Here is a 21,818-nt window from a genome sequence, read left to right on the forward strand (position 1 = left end):
TGGAAGAAATATGCTCAGGGCTCAGTTATAATTAGTGCCACATGAAAGCCCAGTTTTAATCTGGAATATCACTCTGTGTTTCAAATAATATCCTGATGTGAAGGTAAGCAACATTGGAATTGAACTTCTTTTAAAAATGATGAAACTTTCATATTGATTTTTACTTTGTCCTCTGAATAAGGGTGAAAATTTGGTTTGGGAACTTGATTGTATTAAAATAACAGGTATAAGTAAGACATGACATTTATCAAAAACACAGCAAAATCTCCAACAAGAATTGCTTTCTCTCTTAGGCCAACTTTTGCTAATCTCTGGTTGTTTCTTCAGTCAGCCATTGTTAATGCATCAGTCCTGGTGCTTCTTAGATATATCCTATCTCTGCATCTGAGCTCTTACTCTTCAGGCCTCTCTCCCCTACCTTGACTCATTCTTTGTACACCTCTGGATATCCTGTTATGAATAACCCCACATTCTTTCCTGTTGATTCATATCAAAATGGCCCCAGAATCTTGAAATCTGAGGAGGCACTTGAGTTGGGCCCCTCTGCTGTCCTCCAGGGGACTGGTCACATAGATTTGAGACCTGACCCTTGGAGCCACAGAAGCTGCTGTACTAGAATTATGTGAGATTGGAGAGTAAAAAACTCTCAGAATGCCCAGCTTGGGGGAATATACTAAATCCTCAGGGAGATTCATTCAAGCAGCTGGTTTTTATTGACCATATATCATGTTACAGGCACTGTTCTAGGTATTGGGAATGTGGGCATAAAACAAGAGGAAAAACTTTCTTCCCTCCTTGCTGTAAAAACAGTGTCCCAGCATGGTATGTCAGAGATGAAATGCAGTAAAGATGTCCCGATGTGGAAGAAGAGCTGACTGCCTGAGGGGTATCAAAGCCTGAGTGGAGACCATCTATTCCATTGTGTGGCAGTGTTGGGAGACTGGTTACATACAGGCAAACTGATCAAATATGTGCATGTGCTCAGGACACATTTTAAGAATGTTTAGGAAAATGGGTACCTGCTTTCTGACCGTATAACAAGGAAGTTATCAACATAAGAAAAAAAAAAAAAAACCCTACCATTAACCTTGTGGTATGGGATTGGAATTGGAGGTATTCTATGAACTCAATTTGAGTAGATAAATGTTAGGTAAATACATACATCCTCTAGCTCTGTCCTTTGATGGGACATGGGAACAGTTCCACTCTACTGCCCAGAATTGTTTTTTTAAATACTATTATCCACTGTGAGGGCTAAGAGCTTTTGGAGAAATAGCTGATTCTAGGCTGAAGCAGAAAAAGAACAAGGTGAGCATTAGGACAGCTTGTGCCAGAAAACAAAAAAGTACCCAAAGAATGATGAGGTCATGTCAAGATGACGCAGAAGCTAGCTTGCAGAGTCTCTCTGAAAGGAGAAAAATCAGGGACAATGAGAACATAAAAATAAATGATAGCAATGGATTATGACTCATTATAATTAGAATCAAGTAGGAAGCTAGGGGTCCATACTGATATAATAAGTGCATGCAAAAATTGACATTTTGATGAGGAAGAAAATTTCTCAAAGTATCTCATCCTCTCCCAAATACCTCACAGTGGAGGTGACTTACAGACATCACCTTAATCAAACGATCAATGTGAACATCACCCGTAACAGAACATTTCAAAACTGCACGTCAGCTGAAAGGACACAATGAGAAGAGGACAATATCACGTCCGTGGCATCCCTGCCAGAGATGCATAACCTGATCTACTCCAGGGAACATCAGAAAAACCTTAGGCATTTTACACCATAGGTGGTTGAGGTCTTCAAATGGGTTAAAATCATAAAAGTCATGGAAACATGAAGAAGTTACCTAGATTGAAGGAAACTGAAAAATGTAACAACCAAATATAATGTGATTCTGAATTAGACCTTTTAATTAGAATTTGTGGGATACTTGATGAAATTGTATAGATCTGATGACTAGGTGGTCCTAATTTTGTCAGTGTTTATCTCCTGATATGGATGATGTTTCGAGGTTCTATAGAAGTTACACACTGAAGGATTCGGAGCCATGGGCACCAGTTTCTCAAACTGTTCCGAAAACATAAAAGGCTGTACTGTACTTACAAATTGGGGGAAAGATTTAGATTATTTCAATCTCTTTAAAAAGTGGGAAAAACTCTATTCTTTTGAAAGTTATACTTCATCTAAAAGAATAATTAAAACATGTCTATCAAATGGTTACAGGTTTGAGTCCTGGGACACTCCAACACTTAAAAAATCAATCAGCAGAGAAACAGTCAGCCAAGAAGGACTGAGAAGGAGCCATCAATGACACAATATAAAGGAGGAGAGCTGAGGAAGAAAAAGTTTTCAGAAGTAGCAAGTGGTTCACTCTGTCAAATGCTGCTGAGAGATCAAGTAGATTGAACAGAAATCAGGTGATCACTAGAACTGGCCCCAGTGCATCCTGGGAGGAGTCATGTTTGAGCCGTTTTCAGCTGAGTGAGGACAGCAGTCAGATTAAGAAGAGATGAAAAGACAAAGGGAGGTGAGAGCATGGAGTGGGTTAACATAGATATCTCACCCCAGAAGTGTTACTGGAAAGGGAGCAGAGAATGATGTTGTAGTTGGAGGGTTCTGTAGAGCCCCCGGAGAGTTCTATGGAATAAGCCAGGTTGCCAAGGCAGTATGGTGATGGACTGCATGTGGAGACACTGCCACTGGCTGGAGCAGAGGCCCTGCATCCTAGTAATAAAGGGGAAGGAAGGGAAGGTGGGCCCAGGGAAAGATGTGAATTCTGTTTTGATGGCCAGCAGAGGAAAATTTTGTATGAGTTGCTTCTGTTCTGTCTTTGTAATATGAGGCCAGGTCATCTACTGAGAGCACATGTCAAATACCAGTGGTTGGGCATGTTTACTGGGAGTTTGAAAAGATTGGAGAAGTAAATAGTGACAGTCATTTTGGAGAGTGGGGACACCAATACAGAAGGATTGAAGAGAAGTGACTAAGATGATTAGGCTGACTTGAGGGCCCATTTGAGATTTATGTTTATGAAAGTAAAGTGAGGGGAATTCCTTGGTGGTTCCATGGTTAGGACTCCTTGCTTTCACTGTTAAGAGTAAGAATTCAAGCCCTCTTGGGAGTTCGAGAAGACTCTTGAGAGTTCCTTGGACTGCAAGGAGATCCAACCAGTCCATCCTAAAGGAGATGAGTCCTGGGTGTTCATTGGAAGGACTGATGCTAAGGCTGAAACTCCAATATTTTGGCTACCTCATATGAAGAGTTGACTCATTGGAAAAGACCCTGATGCTGGGAGGGATTAGGGGCAGGAGGAGAAGGGGACGATAGAGGATGAGATGGCTGGATGGCATCACCGACTTGATGGACATGAGTTTGAGTAAACTCCCGGAGTTGGTGATGGACAGGGAGGCCTGGCGTGCTGCGATTCATGGGGTCGCAAAGAGTCAGACACGACTGAGTGACTGAACTGAACTGAAGTGGGAAACTAAGGTCCCAGAAGCTGTGTGGCATAGCCAAAACAGATTAAAAATTTAAAACATTGAGAATCAGCATGCTTATGGATTTCTCTAGCAGTATCCACCTGTTTCAGTACAGGTGAGGATGTAGGAAATACTAATTGTCAGATCATTATTTCCCAAATATACACATATGTATTTCTTCAGAGACATTAAATGGCTCTAAACAAAGGAAGACAAGGTATGAATTGCAAAGCTTTTAATGAAAATGTTTTTCTTTTACAACATGCATAAATTCACATCGGTTTAATAGCAATTAATTCAATGCTTACAAACTTATCTGCCTCTGAATTTAGTCATAATGGATGAATTTAAGCTAATAAAACTAAGGAAAATCAACAGCTCATCTAATCCTTCTTTATATTCCTTCAGGATCAGCAAGATGCATAAATGAGTTCTTTGCAAAGGCTAAAATAGGTTGATGTATAAATTGTAAGTTTATTTTTAAAATTCTGTGTTCATGCAACATTTCTATGAAAACATTTAAACCAAATGTCACAGTTATGAAAACAAAATTCATTGATTTGGGCTGTTTCCATTTTTGGCCATTTGACGTTCTGCTTTTTTTGACTGAACAGATGAGAGTTCACATGCCTACACAGGTGGGGCTTTGCCTAAGATCAATTTGCTTAGAGATATTCTTTTGTTATATTTTGTTGAATATTAGGGAGTACTTATATCATTCAAGATTAAGTCTGGGTTATCTCTTTGAAGAACTAAATGTATCAGAGATACATTTGATAATGAAAATTTTAGACAAATATTCACCAGCATTAGTTCTGTTAGCAAGCTGAAAAATGTAGGCCTAATATCAAACAATAAACACGTGAGGTAAACGTCAGCCTCTTAGAAGAAAAACCATATGCTCCTGCTTCGGTAAAAACATTATTTGTTTGAAAGAGTGATAGTATAATCTTTTACTCAACGATTACTTCCTTAATATGAAAAAGAGACAAAATGAGCTGAAGACGAAAACTCCACAGTTACACTCCGCAACCCTGAACATAACTCCTGAGATCTCGGTTTTGACACTTGTTTCTCCATGCCACCCTGTAGAAAAAGATGAAACAAATGATAGTAAGATTGAAACATATCTTCATTGCGTTATACATACTTCAAATCCTTTGCGAGAACAAAATAGTTAATCAGTACATGAAATACAAGCTACAGACAGATGCAAATGTTGCTATTTATTAACTGGAGATGCGTATACAGGGACATCACATCTCCACAAGCCTGGACTATAGCACAGAATGCTGGACACAAATGTTGAGTCTTGTGAAGTCCCCAACAGCACTGCAAAGTGCATTCCACATTTACTTAAATCCAAAAATAGTTTCAAGGTATTGTGTAGAGAATTCAAAACCTCTAGAAATTCCCTAAAATAAACTGAGTAGTAAAAGAGTAAAAGATTCTGAATCAGGTAAAATAGATGGTTTCTATGTAATACACTGTTTAGCATAAATCTAAAGCTGCAATTTTCAATTTTCAGTAGCATACTGTAGTCTTTGGAATATTCTCTCACTTCTCTCACATCAGCAGGATAAATCAGCCCTCTTCTTTAATGTTTAATACATACCGTGCTCTTAACAGAAACTAAAGACTCATAAGATTAGTCTTATCCTAAAGACTAATCTACACCTGTTGTAGGTCCATTATACTTAAAACACAAACATACAAACAACCTCATAGGAAAGTGGTCAGATTTGTGGTTACCTGGTGTGGGGCTTGTAGGTGGGGTAAGAGGTAAGGAACTGGACAAAGGCAGTGGAAGGTACTATAGACTTGTAGTTATAACAGTAGGGATGCAATGTACCACAGGCCTATGCTGGTGGCTCAGTGGTAAAGAATCCGCCTGCAATGCAGGAGATGCGGGTTCAATCCCTGGGTGGGGAAGACCCTCTGGAGGAGTAAATGACAACCTACTCCAGTATTGTTGCCTGGGAAATCCCATGGACAGAGGAGCTTGGTAGGCAACAGTCCATGGAGTCGTTAAAGAGTTGGATGCAACTTAGCAACTAAACAACAACAGTACAATATACAACATGATAAATATAATTAACATTGATATATGTTATACATATACAAAGGATGCTGAGATTAAACTTTAATAAGACTTTTCATTCCACACAAAATATTTTTTCTTCTCTTTCTCTAATTTTGTATCTATATGAGATAAAGGATGCTTACTAAACTTATTGTGATAATCATTTCATGATGCATATAAATCAAATCATTATGCTATACACCCTAAACTTTTACCATGCTCTATGTCACTTACATCTCAATAAAACTGGAAGGGGGAAAAAAACATACCATGCTTTAATGCCTTGTGGATCTCTGACAACCCTCTTTGCACATGCTACAGCTTGAGTGATGTCATCTTTCAGCAAAGCTGAAAAAGAAGTGGTGAGAAATGAAAACAATCTTCATAGAAATTTCATTTTAAGTTTAGGTTCAGTCAGCTTTATTCTCTTATACTGAGGAAAGAACAACTAATATTATTTTTTAAGAGTCCTTATATCTGTATGAATTTTGGAGGAAAATCTTTCTTCATTCCATCCCATTTGGTATGAAATAAAACATTCTGCTTCTCATTTACCAAAGTCAGTGGATGTTCAGGAGCTATTAACTAATGTGATACAAGGGTTTCTTTTTACTAGGCAGTGTAAAAACAAAACAAGCAGAAACAGTCTAGGAGTTTTTTACTTAGCAATTCTCCTAATGGAAATTTATCCTAAAGAAATCATGGTATGTACCCAAAGATGTGTATACAAAATGTTTCATAGCAGTTTATATAAAAGGAGAAAATGGAAACAGCCTAAGTGCTTAACCCTGAGAGATAGACCGAGGGACTCCCTGGTGGCCCAGTGATTAAGAGTGCACCTTCCAGTGCAGGGGATGCTGGTTCAATCCCTGGTGGGGGAAGGAAGATGCCAAATGCTGCAGGGCAGCTAAGCCTGCACATCCCAACTGGAGAGAAGCCTGCCTGGCACAATGAAGATCCTGCCTGTTGGCAACTGAGACTTCACATGGCCAAAAAACCAGAACATAAGAAACAATAGAAGCAATATTTTAACAAATTCAACAAAAGTGATATTCAAAAATTCAATAAAGACTTTATTAAAAAATAAAAAATATATTATTTTTTATTTTTAAAGTATTATTTAAAAATATTTTTAAAATAAATTAACGATACAAAATAATATTCTAAAGACTATAGGATTTTGAATATTTAAAAATATAACTATCAGTTTTTCAATATTTTTTCAATATTTTATGCACTAAAGATTCATATGTTATCTCTACTTTAAAAGGAACTCAATAGATTATTTATTTCATCCCAATTAAACAAATCTTAAATTAGCTTGTTAGAATGATTATGCTTATAAAGGCACCGTATTTTTTGGAGATGCAAACCAAAGAATTTAGAAATGAAATGTCATAATGTTTCTAAATCAGTTTAAAATCACTCAGCAAAAAAAACCCCATATACATAAAAGAAGTAAATATGATAAAATGTAAATAACTGTAAAAGTACACGAGCATACTGATGTTTATTATGCTAATGTTTCTAATTTTCCATATATTAAAACATTTCATAATAAAAAGCAAAAATTATATTTAAAAAAAACCACACATATTTCTCTTCTTTGGTTAACCACTAATCCTTTCATTTTCCAATAAAGGAGTGTAGATTAAAAAAAATGAAAAACCCCTATAACCAAATTACCCCTAAACCTCTACAAACAAGGAAAGTAGGAGGAATGGCATTGTTCTCTACAAAGCATCAACATGTCCAGTTATGATGAAGTGATAGGTCACTCCAGATCTTTTATGATACCAGCTCTTTAATTTTTTACTTGAGGAATTATGAAGAGCAAAATAAGGAGTTTTAGGAAGTTAATATGGAATTTTTCAAGGTCCCTGATGAGCCCTTCAAGACCTTTTTATTTCTATTGACTCTTGACCTAAAGGATCATTCCAGTTTTCCCATAAGATGTTTACAGAAAAACCTGAACGAACTTTTTGGATAACCCAACAAGTATAACCAGGTGAGTCCTGTGCCATGACTCCACATTATCTTGTCTTACCGCTGCAGGGTATACGACAGGCGTTAACTGCTTTTGGGGTTTTGCCATCATTGCACCACCAGCGGCTATTGATTTGAAATATCCCGTAATCAGTGCTTTTGTCTCCACGATTGTAGTTTGTAGCACGTGTGTTGTAATTGCTTTCCCATCTGGCCAAACACACCCCTGAAAAAAAATTAGTAAAAAACAGTAATAAACAGACATAACTTATACTTAACAGCATAATTAGTTCTTTTTAATTCTACTTTACTAGCAACTTGTTTTATAAGTATAAAGATGTATCTTACTTGTAAAATATTTTAACACTTTTGTATTAAAGGGCCCTTAAGAGAATTCTTTTGTTAGCAAAACATTTGTTAATACTAATAAAACAACTAACATATTTTAAAAGATATTAAAATAGATGTTTCCTTCATTGCTATTACCCTTCCCCTGGTCCCATCGCTCACGTAAATTTCAGCCTAGAATAGAAAAATCAGCAGAGTTGAGTGGATTCAGTCATTAGCTGCATATGTGTGAAGTAAGTCACTTTAGTCATGTCCGACTCTATGCAACGCCATGGACTGTAGCCTGCCAGGCTCTTCTGTCCACGGGATTTTCCCACACAAGAATACTGGAGTGGGTGGCCATGCCGTCTTCCAGGGGATCTTCTCAACTCAGGTCTTAAATCTATGTCTCTTGTGTCTCCTGCATCAGCAGTTGGATTCTTTACACTGCACCACCTGGGAAGCCCAATTAGTAGTATTCTGCTGCTGCTGCTGCTAAGTCGCTTCAGTCATGTCCGACTCTGTGCAACCCTATAGACAGCAGCCCATCAGGCTCCCCCGTCTCTGGGATTCTCCAGGCAAGAACACTGGAGTGGGTTGCCATTTCCTTCTCCAATGCATGAAAGTGAAAAGTGAAAGTGAAGTCGCTCAGTCATGTCTGACTCTTAGCAACCCCATGGACTGCAGCCCACCAAGCTCCGCCCATGGGATTTTCCAGGCAAGAGTACTGGAGTGGGGTGCCACTGCCTTCTCCGAATTAGTAGTATCTGCTTACGCTAATGGAAAAATACTTTTACCTGGAAAAATAAGGAGTTTTTGAGAGGAAAAAAAATTCTTACGACACCTAAAGTTGAATTTGGATATCAAATTAGAGTCTGAAAAGAGTTATAGAATAGGAAAGACATCCATCCATCTATCCACTCATTCATTCATAAATAGTTATGGAGGGGAAATGTCTGAATTCAGTCTGAAAAATACAGTAATGACATTGACAAATATGGACTAAAATACAGTCACTTTTCCTTAGGACATATCTTTAATTTTGTGGAAGAAAATTAAAAATAATTAATCAACTGGATGTAGAATAATAAAATGTCTTTCAGGCTGCATTTCAGGGATCCTTATATAGATACTGATTGAGGGGAAATAGGTTCCTTCTGTCCCTGTTTTAAGAGTTCAATGAAATGTATAAAAACTTTGCCCAGTGTCATGGTAGGGGGACTAAAAATGAGAAAATTACTGCCTTACTCAGGCTTGCAGAGCTCAAGTTCCAAACTGGAAATGGCTAGAGTCAAACACCAAGGGCTTGACAGACATATCCCAGGTGCTGAAATATATTTTATAGTCCGCTTCCATATGCCAGCTGGCAAATTTAGTGGCTCTAGAGGAGTATAGCAGTACCTGGCATGCTTCTAATTGTATAGAATTTAACCCTCCTATACTTCAATCCTTTACCCAGTACATCTGATTCTAAAGGAACCATTGGTATTTTAACCATTGTAAATGTACAAACCCGCCAAGAAATAAGAAAAGTCCATTCATACAATATCCCTTATTATTCATCCTCTATTAGTATCTGTTCCACACCTGGCTAACTATTTGGAAAGAGGAAGAATAGTTAACTTACAGTTTGCCAGGCTGACTCCTCGATAGCCATCCAATCCAAGTTTCTTCAGAGTTCTGGCAAGCTCACACCTCTGAAATTTCTTGCCCTGGACAGCAACAGAAAGGAGGAGAAGCCCCACAATAAGGAGAGCCTTCATGTTGACGGAAGCCAAATGTCCAAGTTGACCAGGTGAGCTGGACTTGGTATTTAACATCTTTTCACTTCCCTCTTCTCTGACGAGTTTGGGGGCTCCACCCTTGGTGACATGTGGAAGGCAGGGCCTGTGTTTTGGTCCACTGACTTTAAAAGTTTTCTTCCTTATGTTTAAAGGAATATGCTGATATCCTAAGGATTAACCTGAAAGAAAATAATAAAATGAGATTGCTTAACGACCTTGCTCAGGAAGAACTGGGATTAGCACTATAGCCCAAAGAGGAACTTCCTCCTATATAAATATAAATTTGAGCAACTGTAAATAAAGGAATATGCTGATATTCTAAGTATTAACCTGAAAGAAAATAATAAAATGAGGTTGCTTAACGACCTTGCTCAGGAAGAACTGGGATTAGCACTATAGCCCAAAGAGGAACTTCCTCCTATATAAATATAAATTTGAGCAACTGTAAAGAAAAAAAAAAACGGAATATTTTACACAACTGAAAATAAGCTCAAATCTTTCACTAAGTTTTTTTTTGTTACATTGTTTTATGTGCTTTCACTCTTGTCTTCAATTTTTTCACTTGAAATTGTTTTATATATACATTTTCCACAAAACAACATGACACACTGCCTGGTGTTCTGACAGGTATGTAGCACCACACCATGTTGTTCAACCAGATTCCTCTGCCAACTTTTTTGGTGTCTATTGTAAATTCTTCATTTATAAATCCATATTTTCCTATGATAAGTAAGCTCATGAGAACAACATTCCTAACTCCTTTCTGACAATGCCTTACTTCACATTTCCATGTTAGAACATAAAAGGTCATTGCAAAGCAAAAGAACTTAACAGTAAAACCTGCAGAGGGATATCAGAATATGCCACCCAAAATCTTCCCCTTTGGCATAAGGATTATTTTGAGCTGAAGGCAACTGAGAGGAAGAAGATCCAAGAAAAATTCTCTGCCCTCTCCCTAGTTTCCTGAAAGCAGAACATGAATTTGTGCAGATATTAATCACCAACAACTATTGACACTTATCAGCCCCAAGACAGCACTAGAGGACTGACAAAACATTTACTGAGTAGCTAGTATCTTTCCTTAGCTTCTAATGTATTTATCGTCCCACAATCTGCCACCCTTGAAGCTAGAACTCTTCTCCTATGTCTTGTTGCTACTCTAAAAATATATTGTTTTTTAAGATAATCTGTAAGTCTCGGCTCTAGCCATGTTTTTGAGTTACTGCTGCCTGTATTTCACATAAGTATATATGAAACGTACATGTTAACAAACATGTTTGCTTTTCTCTTAATTTTTTGTTACAGAGCCCCAGCCAAAAACCCTAAAAGGGCTTCAGTTTCAGTTTAGTTGCTCAGTCGTGTCTGACTCTTTGTGACCCCATAAACCACAGCATACCAGGCCTCCCTGTCCATCACCAACTCCCAGAGTCCACCCAAACACATGTCCATTGCATCGGTGATGCCATCCAACCATCTTATCCTCTGTTGTCCCCTTCTCCTCCTGCCCTCAATCTTTCCCAGCATCAGAGTCTTTTCCAATGACTCACTCTGCACATCACGTGGCCAAAGTGTTGGAGTTTCAGCTTCAACATCAGTCCTTCCAATGAACACCCAGGACTGAGTTCCTTTAGGATAGACTGGTTGGATGTCCTTGCAGTCCAAGGGACTCTCAAGAGTCTTCTCCAACAACACAGTTCAAAAGCATCAATTCTTTGGCACTCAGCTTTCTTTACAGTCCAACTCTCACATCCATAAATGACTACTGGAAAAACCATAGCCTTGACTAGATGGACCTTTGTTGGCAAAGTAATGTCTCTGCTTTTTAATATGCTGTCTAGGTTGATCATAACTTTCCTTCCAAGAAGCAAGCATCTTTTAATTTCATGGCTGTGATCACCATCTGCAGTGATTTTGGAGCCCAGAAAGATGAAGTAAGCCACTGTTTCCCCATCTATTTTCCATGAAGTGACGGGACCGCGTGCCGTGACCTTAGTTTTCTGAATGTTGAGTTTTAAGCCAGCTTTTTCACTCTCCTCTTTCATTTTCATCAAGAGGCTCTTTAGTTCATCTTCACTTTCTGCCATAAGGGTGGTGTTATCTGCATATCTGAGGTTATTGATATTTCTCCCAGAAATCTTGATTCCAGCTTGTGCTTCCTCCAGCCAAGCATTTCTCATGATGTACTCTGCATATAAGTTAAATAAGCAGGGTGACAATATACAGCCTTGACGTACTCCTTTTCCTATTTGGAACCAGTCTGTTGTTCCATGTCCAGTTCTAACTGTTGCTTCCTGACTTCCATACAGGTTTCTCAAGAGGCAGATCAGGTGGTCTGGTATTCCCATCTCTTTCAGAATTTTCCACAGTTTATTATGATCCACACAGTCAAAGGCTTTGGCATAGTCAATAAAGCAGAAATAGATGTTTTTCTGTAACTCTCTTGCTTTTTCCGTGATCCAGTGGATGTTGTCAATTTGATCTCTGGTTCCTCTGCCTTTTCTAAATCCAGCTTGAACATCTGGAAGTTCACGGTTCATGTAGTGCTGAAGCCTGGCTTGGAAAATTTTGAGCATTACTTTACTAGCATGTGAGATAAGTGCAATTGTGCGGCTGTTTGAGCATTCTTTGGCATTGCCTTTCTTAGGTATTGGAATGAAAACTGACATTTTCCAGTCCTGTGGCCACTGCTGAGTTTTCCAAATTTGCTGGCATATTAGTGCAGCACTTTCACAGCATCATCTTTTAGGATTTGAAATAGCTCAACTGGAATTCCATCACCTCCACTAGCTTTGTTCTTAGTGATGCTTCCTAAGGCCCACTTGACTTCACATTCCAGGATGTCTGGCTCTAGGTGGGAAATCACATCATCGTGATTATCTGGGTCGTGAAGATCTTTTTTTGTACAGTTCTTCTGTGTATTCTTACCACCTCTTCTTAATATCTTCTGCTTCTGTTAGGTCCCTACGATTTCTGTCCTTTATCGAGCCCATCTTTGCATGAAATGTTCCCTTGGTATCTCTAATTTTCTTGAAGAGATCTCTAGTCTTTCTCATTCTATTGTCTTCCTCTATTTCTTTGCATTGATCACTGAGGAAGGCTTTCTTATCTCTTCTTGCTATTCTTTGGAACTCTGCATTCAGATGGGTATATCTTTCCTTTTCTCCTTTGCTTTTCACTTTCCTTCTTTTCACAGCTATTTGTAAGGCCTCTTCAGGCAGCCATTTAGGTTTTTTGCATTTCTTTTTCTTGGGGATGGTCTTGATTCCTGTCTCCTGTACAATGTCATGAACCTCCGTCCATAGTTTATCAGGCACTCTGTCTATCAGATCTAATCCCTTAAATCTATTTCTCACTTCCACTGTATAATCATAAGGGATTTGATTTAGGTCATACCAGAATGGTCAAGTGGTTTTCCCTACTTTCTTCAATTTCGGTCTGAATTTGGCAATAAGGAGTTCATGATCTGAGCCACAGTCAGCTCCCGGTCTTGTTTTTGCTGACTGTATAGAGCTTCTCCATCTTTGGCTGCAAAGAATATAATCAATCTGATTTCGGTGTTGACCATCTGGTGATGTCCATGTATAGAGTCTTCTCTTGTGTTGTTGGAAGAGGGTGTTTGCTATGACCAGTGCGTTCTCTTGGCAAAACTCTATTAGCCTTTGCCCTGCTTCATTCTGTACTCCAAGGCCAAATTTGCCTGTTACTCCAGGTATCTCTTGACTTCCTACTTTTGCATTCCAGTCCCCTATGATGAAAAGGACATCTTTTTTGGGTATTAGTTGTAGAAGGTCTTGTAGGTCTTCATAGAACTGTTCAACTTCAGCTCCTTCAGCGTTACTGGTCAGGGCAAAGACTTGGATTACCATGATATTGAATGGTTTGCCTTGGAAACAAACAGAGAGCATTCTGTCGTTTTTGAGATTGCATTCAAATACTGCATTTAGGACTCTTTTGTTGACCATGATGGCTACTCCATTTCTTCTAAGGGACTCCTGTCCACAGTAGTAGATATAATGGTCATCTGAGTTAAATTCACTTATTCCAGTCTATCTTAGTTTGCTGATTCCTAGACTGTCGATGTTCACTCTTGTCATCTCCTGTTTGACCACTTCCAATTTGCCTTGATTCATGAATCTAACATTCCAGGTAAAAGGAAACAAATGTTTCCTCTTGTACAGTTTCTAGTGATGAGGATGAGACAGTGAAAGACTGGAACATTCCACTCTCCCTGGAGACTGCAGTTGAGATACAGGATAACAGACAAGAGACCAGCAGAAAGTAAGAATTCTAACCATGTTAGTCTCATGGACATGTTTTGGACAATGGACTGGTTCAAAACTGGGAAAGGAGTACGTCAAGGCTGTATACTATCACCCTGCTTATTTAACTTACATGCACAGTGCATTGTGTGAAATGCCATGCCGAGGTCCAGCCCCGGCTGAACCAGGGTATTCGAAGGGGAGACAGCTTCGGCGAGTTCACTGGATACAATAGCTTTATTTAAATATTCATCAAAGATATAAAGAGTAATAGAATGAGGATAGCTCAGTAGGAAAATTCAGTGGAGAAAAGAGGCTGAGTAGCTTGGTTTACACAGAAAATCAGTATAACCTGTGACATCAGGTTAGCTCTGACTACGGAGGCCACTGGTGCCCTCTCTAATAGCGGAAGGTGCCCCACCTTAGGCACCTTCTCGAGTGGGTCTTAGAAGCCCAGGCAAATAAATGGTCGCAGAGGACCTCCGTGCTCCAGATGGAAACCTCAGCCAGAAATTGAGAAAAAGAATGACATGGGGAGACCAAGCTTTGGTGAGCAAGGCCCGTAGCGTTATTTTCAACAGGGGCTTTTATACCATAAGTTGTACATAGAGGATAATAGGGGGCGTGAAATCATGCAAAGTCAGCAGTCTTTGATCCTTATCAAAACCAGGGTTTCTTTCCTGCAAATTTATCATATACAAATGGTTTAGGTGATTTACATCATCTTCTGGCCAGAAGGCCTATTAACATTTTGTGACTCTTGACAAAGGTTTGTCAACCGTAAGACTTATTTTCTCTAAGAGTAATTATTTTAAGGTTTGGTGCCATCCTCCGGAGGTGTTAGATAAAGTTGCATTCCTATAGGGCAGAGGTGCAGTGGGTTTACAACAAAGGAAATAATTTATTACATTAAGGGTTTAAAGTTGCTAACACCAAGGCCACTACTTATTTTTTCTACATACCAATTATATTAATTAATTCAAGGATACAATACAGGGGATGTGGATACTTGGCAGCAAGCATTGGCTCATCAATGAAATCTTTTACTAGTTTTATTCTGACAGTTTCTAACTCTCTGAGAGGCTTTAAGCTATTTGAATATCTTAAGCTTCCCGTGCCTCTCGAGACTGAGAGACTGTACTGAGAGACTGTAAACAATCATATGCATAGCTGTAGGAGTCCGAGTAAACTTGTCAGGCGAGTTAGAGAGCTATCTGAGGGGTTTGGATTTAAACACTCCTAATGCCCAGGAACTTATTAACTGGAGCTGTAAGTTAACTCTTTATCAGAGAGAGTGAGATGGTGGTGGGGGACAGCCCCCAGTAAAGTCAGAGGTAAGAGCACAAAGCAGTAAAGTAGGCAGACTCTGGTTTTTTGGGGTAGATGCTCGAGAATATCCAGGGGGACTCCTGAGGCTCAATCCCGCCTTTGTGTATGCCGAGCCTCCTTCCTCATGACCTTTGCCATGGGTGGAGCTCCTCACGCTGGCTCCCGGCAATGCCAGGCTGGATGAAGTACAAGCTGGAATCAAGGTTGCAGGGAGAAATATCAATAACCTCAGATATGGCAATGACACCACCCTTTTGGCAGAAAGTGAAGAGGAACACAGAACCTCTTGATGAAGGATAAAGAGGAGAGTGAAAAAGATGGCTTAAAACTGAACATTGTAAAAACTAACATCATGGCATCTGGTCCCATCACTTCATGGCAAATAGGTGGGGAAACAATGGAAACAGTGACTGACTTTATTTTCCTGGGCTCCAAAATCACTGTGGACGGTGACTGCAGCCATGAAATTAACCAACACTTGCTCCTTGGAAGCAAAGCAAGACAAACCTAGACAAGATATTACAAAGCAGAGACATTACTTTGCTTACAAAGGTCCTTATAGTCAAAGCTATGGTTTTTCCAGTAGTCATGTATGGATGTGAGAGATGGACAATAAAAAAGGCTGAGTGCCGAAGAACTGATGCCTTTGAACTATGGTGGAGAAGACACTTGAGAGTTCCTTAGACAGCAAAGAGATCAAACCACTCAATATTAAAGGAAATCAACTCTGAATAGTCATTGGAAGGACTGATGCTGAAGTTGAAGCTCTGATACTTTGGTCACCTGATGCATTGAGCCATTCCTTGGTAAATACCCTGATTCTGAGAAAGATTGAAGGCAGGAGGAGAAGTAGATGACAGAGGATGAGATGGTTGGATGGCATCACCAACTCACTGGACATGAGTTTGAGCAAACTCTGGGAGTTGGTGATGGACAGGGAAGCCAGGCGTGCTGCCAACCATAAACAGCCACAAAGAGTCGGACATGACTGAACGACTGAACAACAATAATAACCATCTCCCAGCTCTCTGCCTGTAGTGCACAGTGAAGAGAGGAGGATAAAATTTCTCCTTGTGCCTTTACAAATTCACAGTGGCAGGAGAAAAACAGTTGTGAAAACAGATCTTAAACTGTGACTCTTGTGAATTTGTTTTTGGTAATCAACACCTATAGTTATTGATTCTTAGCCTCCCAGAAAGAATCATGATTTCCTTTGTCTCTGTCATTTGTCATAAGGATGAAAAACCATGAGAAGAGAATCTCTATTTGTCTTGTTTTATATACTGAGAACTTTTGTAACGAGTGAGAATATTCCCCCTGTGCTGGGGTCCAGCCCTGGCAGGATCCAGGGAATCCCTCGGGATGACGGCGTTGGTGATAAGGAAAGTAAAAGGGGAGAGAAAGAGGCTTGATCTTCCTTGGTTTACACAGAAAGCCAATAGAGCTTCTGACACAGAACTTGCTCTGTTCACGGAGGCCACAGGCACCCACTCCGTGGGGTGAGGACGCAGGACGCCCTCTCCCCGGTGAAGACACAGGGTGCCTTCCCAATCAGCTCTTAGAAGCCCAGGCAAAAAAGTGAATTCAGAGAGCCCCTGTGCCCCAAGGAGTCATCCTGAAAGAAGAAGAGAGAGAGAGAAAGAAAGAAAAGGAAAGAAAGAAAGAATGACACAGGGGGACCAAGCTTCGGTGAGCAAAGCTCACCATAACTTTATTTTCAAAAGGATCTTTTATACCTTGACTTGTACATAGAGGGAAATGAAAGATGCAAAGTCATGCAAAGTCAGCCCAAACATTACATCTGTTTTGTCTTTATCAAAACCAGGATTTTTTTCTGCATACCTTTCCCATAAACAATGTTGTGTACATTATCTTCTGGCCTTGGAGGCCTGTGGACATTTTATGACCCTTTTTTGATAAAGGCTGTTCAACCAGAAAACTTATTTTCCCTTGAAATGTTTTTTCTTTATATTTCTAGTCTATGTCAGCCTCAGAAAGTGCTAAATAGAGTTACATTCTCACGGAGCAAAGGTGCAGTGAGTTACAACAAAGAAAGAACCAATTAGCTCAAAGGTCTGACGTGGTTAATTCCAAGGCTACTACTTGTTTTTCTTACATTCCAACTGTGTTAACCAATGCACTTCCAGGTGCACAATGGATAAGGGATATGGGCACTTGGCAGCAAGCATTGGCTTAACAATGAAATCTTACACCAGCACTACTCTAATAGTTTTTAATTCTTTGAAAGGCTCTATATTTTTAGAATGTTTTAGGCTTCCCGTGTCTCTCACGGTTGGGAGGTTGTGAACAATCACATGTGTAGCTGCAAGAGTCTGGATAAACTTGTCAGGCAAACTAGAAAGCCATCAGAGAGGTTTGAATTGAAACACTCCTATCATGCCCAGGAGACTTATTAACTAAAGCCCTAAGTTGACTTTTTTCAGAGAAAGGTGGTCGGGGATAGCCCCCTGTTAATGTCAGAAGAGTTGGTAAAAGGCACAAAATAGTAAGACAGACAGATTCTGGTTTGGGGTTAGATGCTCGAGCAGGTCCAGGGGGTCCCTCGAATCCTGATCTTCCTTGCTCGTCAGATCTCTTCCACATGACCTTGTCAGGGGTGGGATCTCTCGTGCTGGCTTCCGGCACCCCTGCTTTCTGCCACTTGGGTGATGCAGGTTGTCTGTCAGTCTTGTATTAGCAGCTAGCCAGCCAGCTACACGCCTAAGACATGAAGTTACAGGCAAGCTTCTTTTTGTCCAACCAGGCCAGCTGTCAGGGGAGTTTGTCATAAGGGGCCTTTATTGCTTCTACAAGATTAGGAGGGGAAGATCAGAGAACAAATGTCAAGAACTACAGATGGCACTCAGCCAGTGTAAAAAACTTATGTAAATACTGATAGCCAGGAAACTGCTTTAACAGAGGTCCAGAACATTTACAAAAAAGCTTGATTTATTGTCCCTTACTCTGTAAGCAGAACCTACCAGGTCCAGACTTTTGTGTATTTGGGGATGGCACTTAATACACAAAAAATACTCAACTAATCTTCCTATCATTAAAGAAAAGAAAAAGATTATAGCAATTATCCTGGATTTCTGCTAACAGGCAAATATGTCCCTGACTTCCTTCTTAGATAAAATCTACAATTCCTAATCCCTTGAAATATTGATCTTATATATTTGAAATGTAGGCATTCAAAAAGATAGTTGTTGGCTAAAGCAACCTTGGGACGGGGAAAAAAAAAAAAAGAGAGAGATTTTAAAAAGCAAAATGCTATTTAATATTTTCATAACTCCAGTGCCATAAACTCCCTTGCCAGGTCCCCAATAAGATATCTATTAAAGACAAGTAATACTCTGGTTTCTCTTCCTATCATATAAATCTTTCACTTTTTACTAAAGATTTCTGTGGAGAAGAATAATTCTGAGATCAAGAGGGAGATGATATATGTATAATTACGTCTAATTTGCATCGCTGTAAAATAGTAACATTACAACACAACATTGTAAAGCAATTTTCCCTCAATTAAAAATAAATTTTAAAAAAGATAAGTAAAAATCTTAAAAAGTCATCCCATAAATATTGGTAAAAGGCTTCAGCCATCTGAGGGGGTAAACTTAACTTGTTCCATCTGTCAGAAACAGCATTCATATCCAACTATTCTGTCTAGTCAAGGCTATGGTTTTTCCAGTGATCATGTATGGATGTGAGAGTTGGACTGTGAAGAAAGCTGAGCGCTGAAGAATTGATGCTTTTGAACTGTGGTATTGGAGAAGACTCTTGAAAGTCCCTTGGACTGCAAGGAGATCCAACCAGTCCATTCTGAAGGAGATCAGCCCTGGGATTTCTTTGGAGGGAATGATGCTAAAGCTGAAACTCCAGTACTTTGGCCACCTCATGCAAAGAGTTGACTCATTGGAAAAGACTCTGATGCTGGGAGGGATTGGGGGCAGGAGGAAAAGGGGACGACAGAGGATGAGATGGCTGGATGGCATCACCAACTCGATGGGCGTGAGTTTGAGTGAACTCCGGGAGTTGGTGATAGACAGGGAGGCCTGGCGTGCTGCAATTCATGGGGTTGCAAAAAATCGGACATGACTGAGCGACTGAACTGAACTGATTCTTACTTAGCTAGAGAAGGAAATGGGAGAACTCACTTGCTGGGAGAACTCTAAGGACAGGAGCCGAGCGGGCTACAGTCCATGGCATTGCAGAGCCAGACACAACTTAGCTACTGAAAAACAACAACAAATTCTTGCTTAATAGTTATAAGAATATAACTGTTCTCTTCAATATCTTTAAAAACTATTCTAAGTTCGGCCTAAGGTGCCAAACATTCCAAGGGAATGTTTTAGGATTTTTAATCCCTTAAAAGTAGTTAGGTTCCTGCCCTAGGAATTTGCTACCAGTTGATAATTGTCTAAATGAATATTCTTATGTTTCAAAATTAGTTCTCATGAATTTACACTATTCTGGGCCTCTGCCAGGTGATTTTTATCAGGAGTTTTGTGTTTTTGAAAGAAGAGAAGAGTCTATATACAGATCTTCCTTGATTTCCTGTGGGATAACATTCTGATACTGGACTTCCCTGAAGGTAAAAAATCTGCCTGCAACAAGAGAGACCCAGGTTCAGTCCCTGGGTAGGGAAGATACCCTGGAGAAGGAAATGGCAATCCACTCCAGTAATCTTGCCTGGAGAATTCCATGGACAGAGGAGCCTGGCAGGCTACAGTCCATGGGTTCACAAAGAATCAGACATAAAGCCATCATAAATTAGAAATAAAGTCAAAAATGGGTTCTATTCACCTAACCTACCAAACATCATAGTTCTGATCAGCATACCTTAAACTTTCCTAGGACGCATACATTTAGCCTACAGTCAGGCAAAATCATCTGACACAAAACCTATTTTAGAATAAAGTGTTGAATATCTCATGTAATATATTGAATACACTCCCCAAAATGGAAAACAGAATGGCAGTCTGGGTACAAAATAGTTGTATCAGTTGTTTACTCTCATAAACAAAAAATGTCACTAGTCTGGGATAAGATCACATTTCAAACTCCAAGTATATTCTCTACTGAATGCATACATCTTCCACACCATTGTAAAGTTGAAACACCTTAAGCCATCGTGAAGTGGGGGACTTTCTGTATTGTAATAGCAAATTCAGACACAGGGCTTGCCATGTTCCAGGCATTATGCTGAAAAGCTTAGTATGTATTAACTCACTTTCTCCCCTTGAAAAAGGTATTGTCAACATCCCCACGGCCGCTCTGAGAGTGAGTAAAAGGCCACCCTTCTCATGCACCACTATTTCTGTAAGCTCTACTCAATTTTTCAGTAAAATTCCCTAATAAGGGCCCATTCAGTTCAGTTCAGTTCAGTCACTCAGTCGTGTCTGACTCTTTGCGACCCCATGAATCGCAGCACGCCAGGCCTCCCTGTCCATCACCAAATCCCAGAGTCCACCCAGACTCACGTCCATCGAGTCAGTGACGCCATCCAGCCATCTCATCCTCTGTTGTCCCCTTCTCCTCCTGCCCCCAATCCCTCCCAGCATCAGAGTCTTTTCCAATGAGCCAACTCTTCGCATGAGGTGGCCAAAGTACTGGAGTTTCAGCTTCAGCATCATTCCTTCCAAAGAAATCCCAGGGCTGAACTCCTTCAGAATGGACTGGTTGGATCTCCTTGCAGTCCAAGACACTCTCAAGAGTCTTCTCCAACACCACAATTCAAAAGCATCAAATCTTCGGCTCTCAGCCTTCTTCACAGTCCAACTCTCACATCCATACATGACCACAGGAAAAACCATAGCCTTGACTGGATGAACCTTTGTTGGCAAAGTAATGTCTCTGCTTTTGAATATGCTATCTTGGTTGGTCATAACTTTCCTTCCAAGGAATAAGCATCTTTTAATTTCATGGCTGCAATCACCATCTGCAGTGATTTTGGAGCCCCAAAAATAAAGTCTGACACTCTTTCTACTGTTTCCCCATCTATTTCCCATGAAGTGAAGGGACCCGATGCCATGATCTTCGTTTTCTGAATGTTGAGCTTTAAGCCAACTTTTTCACTCTCCTCTTTCACTTTCATCAAGAGGCTCTTTAGTTCCTGTTCACTTTCTGCCATAAGGGTGGTGTCATCTGCATATCTGAGGTTATTGATATTTCTCCCAGCAATCTTGATTCCAGCTTGTGTTTCTTCCAGTCCAGCGTTTCTCATGATGTACTCTGCATATAAGTTAAATAAGCAGGGTGATAATATACAGCCTTGATGTACTCCTTTTCCTATTTGGAACCAGTCTGTTGTTCCATGTCCAGTTCTAACTGTTGCTTCCTGACCTGCATACAAATTTCTCAAGAGGCAGATCAGGTGGTCTGGTATTCCCATCTCTTTCAGAATTTTCCACAGTTTATTGTGATCCACACAGTCAAAGGCTTTGGCATAGTCAATAAAGCAGAAATAGATGTTTTTCTGGAACTCTCTTGCTTTTTCGATGATCCAGCAGATGTTGGCAATTTGACCTCTGGTTCCTCTGCCTTTTCTAAAACCAGCTTGAA

General features: G+C 39.8%; 1 protein-coding gene, 1 long non-coding RNA gene and 1 pseudogene across 2 annotated transcripts in view; 2 read left to right on the top strand and 1 right to left on the bottom strand.

Annotated features, from left to right (window-relative positions):
* Positions 1 to 3,709: 3,709 nt before the first annotated feature.
* On the bottom strand, positions 3,710 to 9,683 carry LOC133247556 (lysozyme C, milk isozyme). Its single transcript, XM_061416516.1, has 4 exons — positions 9,513 to 9,683; positions 7,620 to 7,784; positions 5,842 to 5,920; positions 3,710 to 4,575 (listed from the first exon to the last, which is right to left on the bottom strand). Exons 1-4 carry the CDS (start codon positions 9,646 to 9,648, stop codon positions 4,509 to 4,511), a joined length of 447 nt encoding a protein of 148 aa, XP_061272500.1. The 5' UTR covers positions 9,649 to 9,683; the 3' UTR covers positions 3,710 to 4,508.
* LOC133247560 (uncharacterized) overlaps positions 4,136 to 21,818 on the top strand; it is a 229,048-nt gene continuing 211,365 nt past the window's right edge. Inside the window, exon 1 of the long non-coding RNA XR_009736428.1 lies at positions 4,136 to 4,356. This is a non-coding gene — a long non-coding RNA (uncharacterized LOC133247560). The remainder of the gene's footprint in view (positions 4,357 to 21,818) is intronic.
* Positions 18,606 to 18,711, top strand: LOC133249025 (U5 spliceosomal RNA; annotated as a pseudogene).

This window comes from Bos javanicus, chromosome 5 (genome assembly GCF_032452875.1).
Source record: "Bos javanicus breed banteng chromosome 5, ARS-OSU_banteng_1.0, whole genome shotgun sequence".
Taxonomy (NCBI): domain Eukaryota; kingdom Metazoa; phylum Chordata; class Mammalia; order Artiodactyla; family Bovidae; genus Bos; species Bos javanicus.

Excerpts from the sequence above, each read along its gene's own strand:
- LOC133247556 (XM_061416516.1), bottom strand. The coding sequence starts at position 9,648 with ATGAAGGCTCTCCTTATTGTGGGGCTTCTCCTCCTTTCTGTTGCTGTC. Across the intron at positions 5,921-7,619 it reads CTGTCGTATACCCTGCAGCG|CTTTGCTGAAAGATGACATC; the intron begins GTAAGACAAGAT and ends CTTCTTTTTCAG. Across the intron at positions 4,576-5,841 it reads CCACAAGGCATTAAAGCATG|GGTGGCATGGAGAAACAAGT; the intron begins GTATGTTTTTTT and ends CTTTTTCTACAG.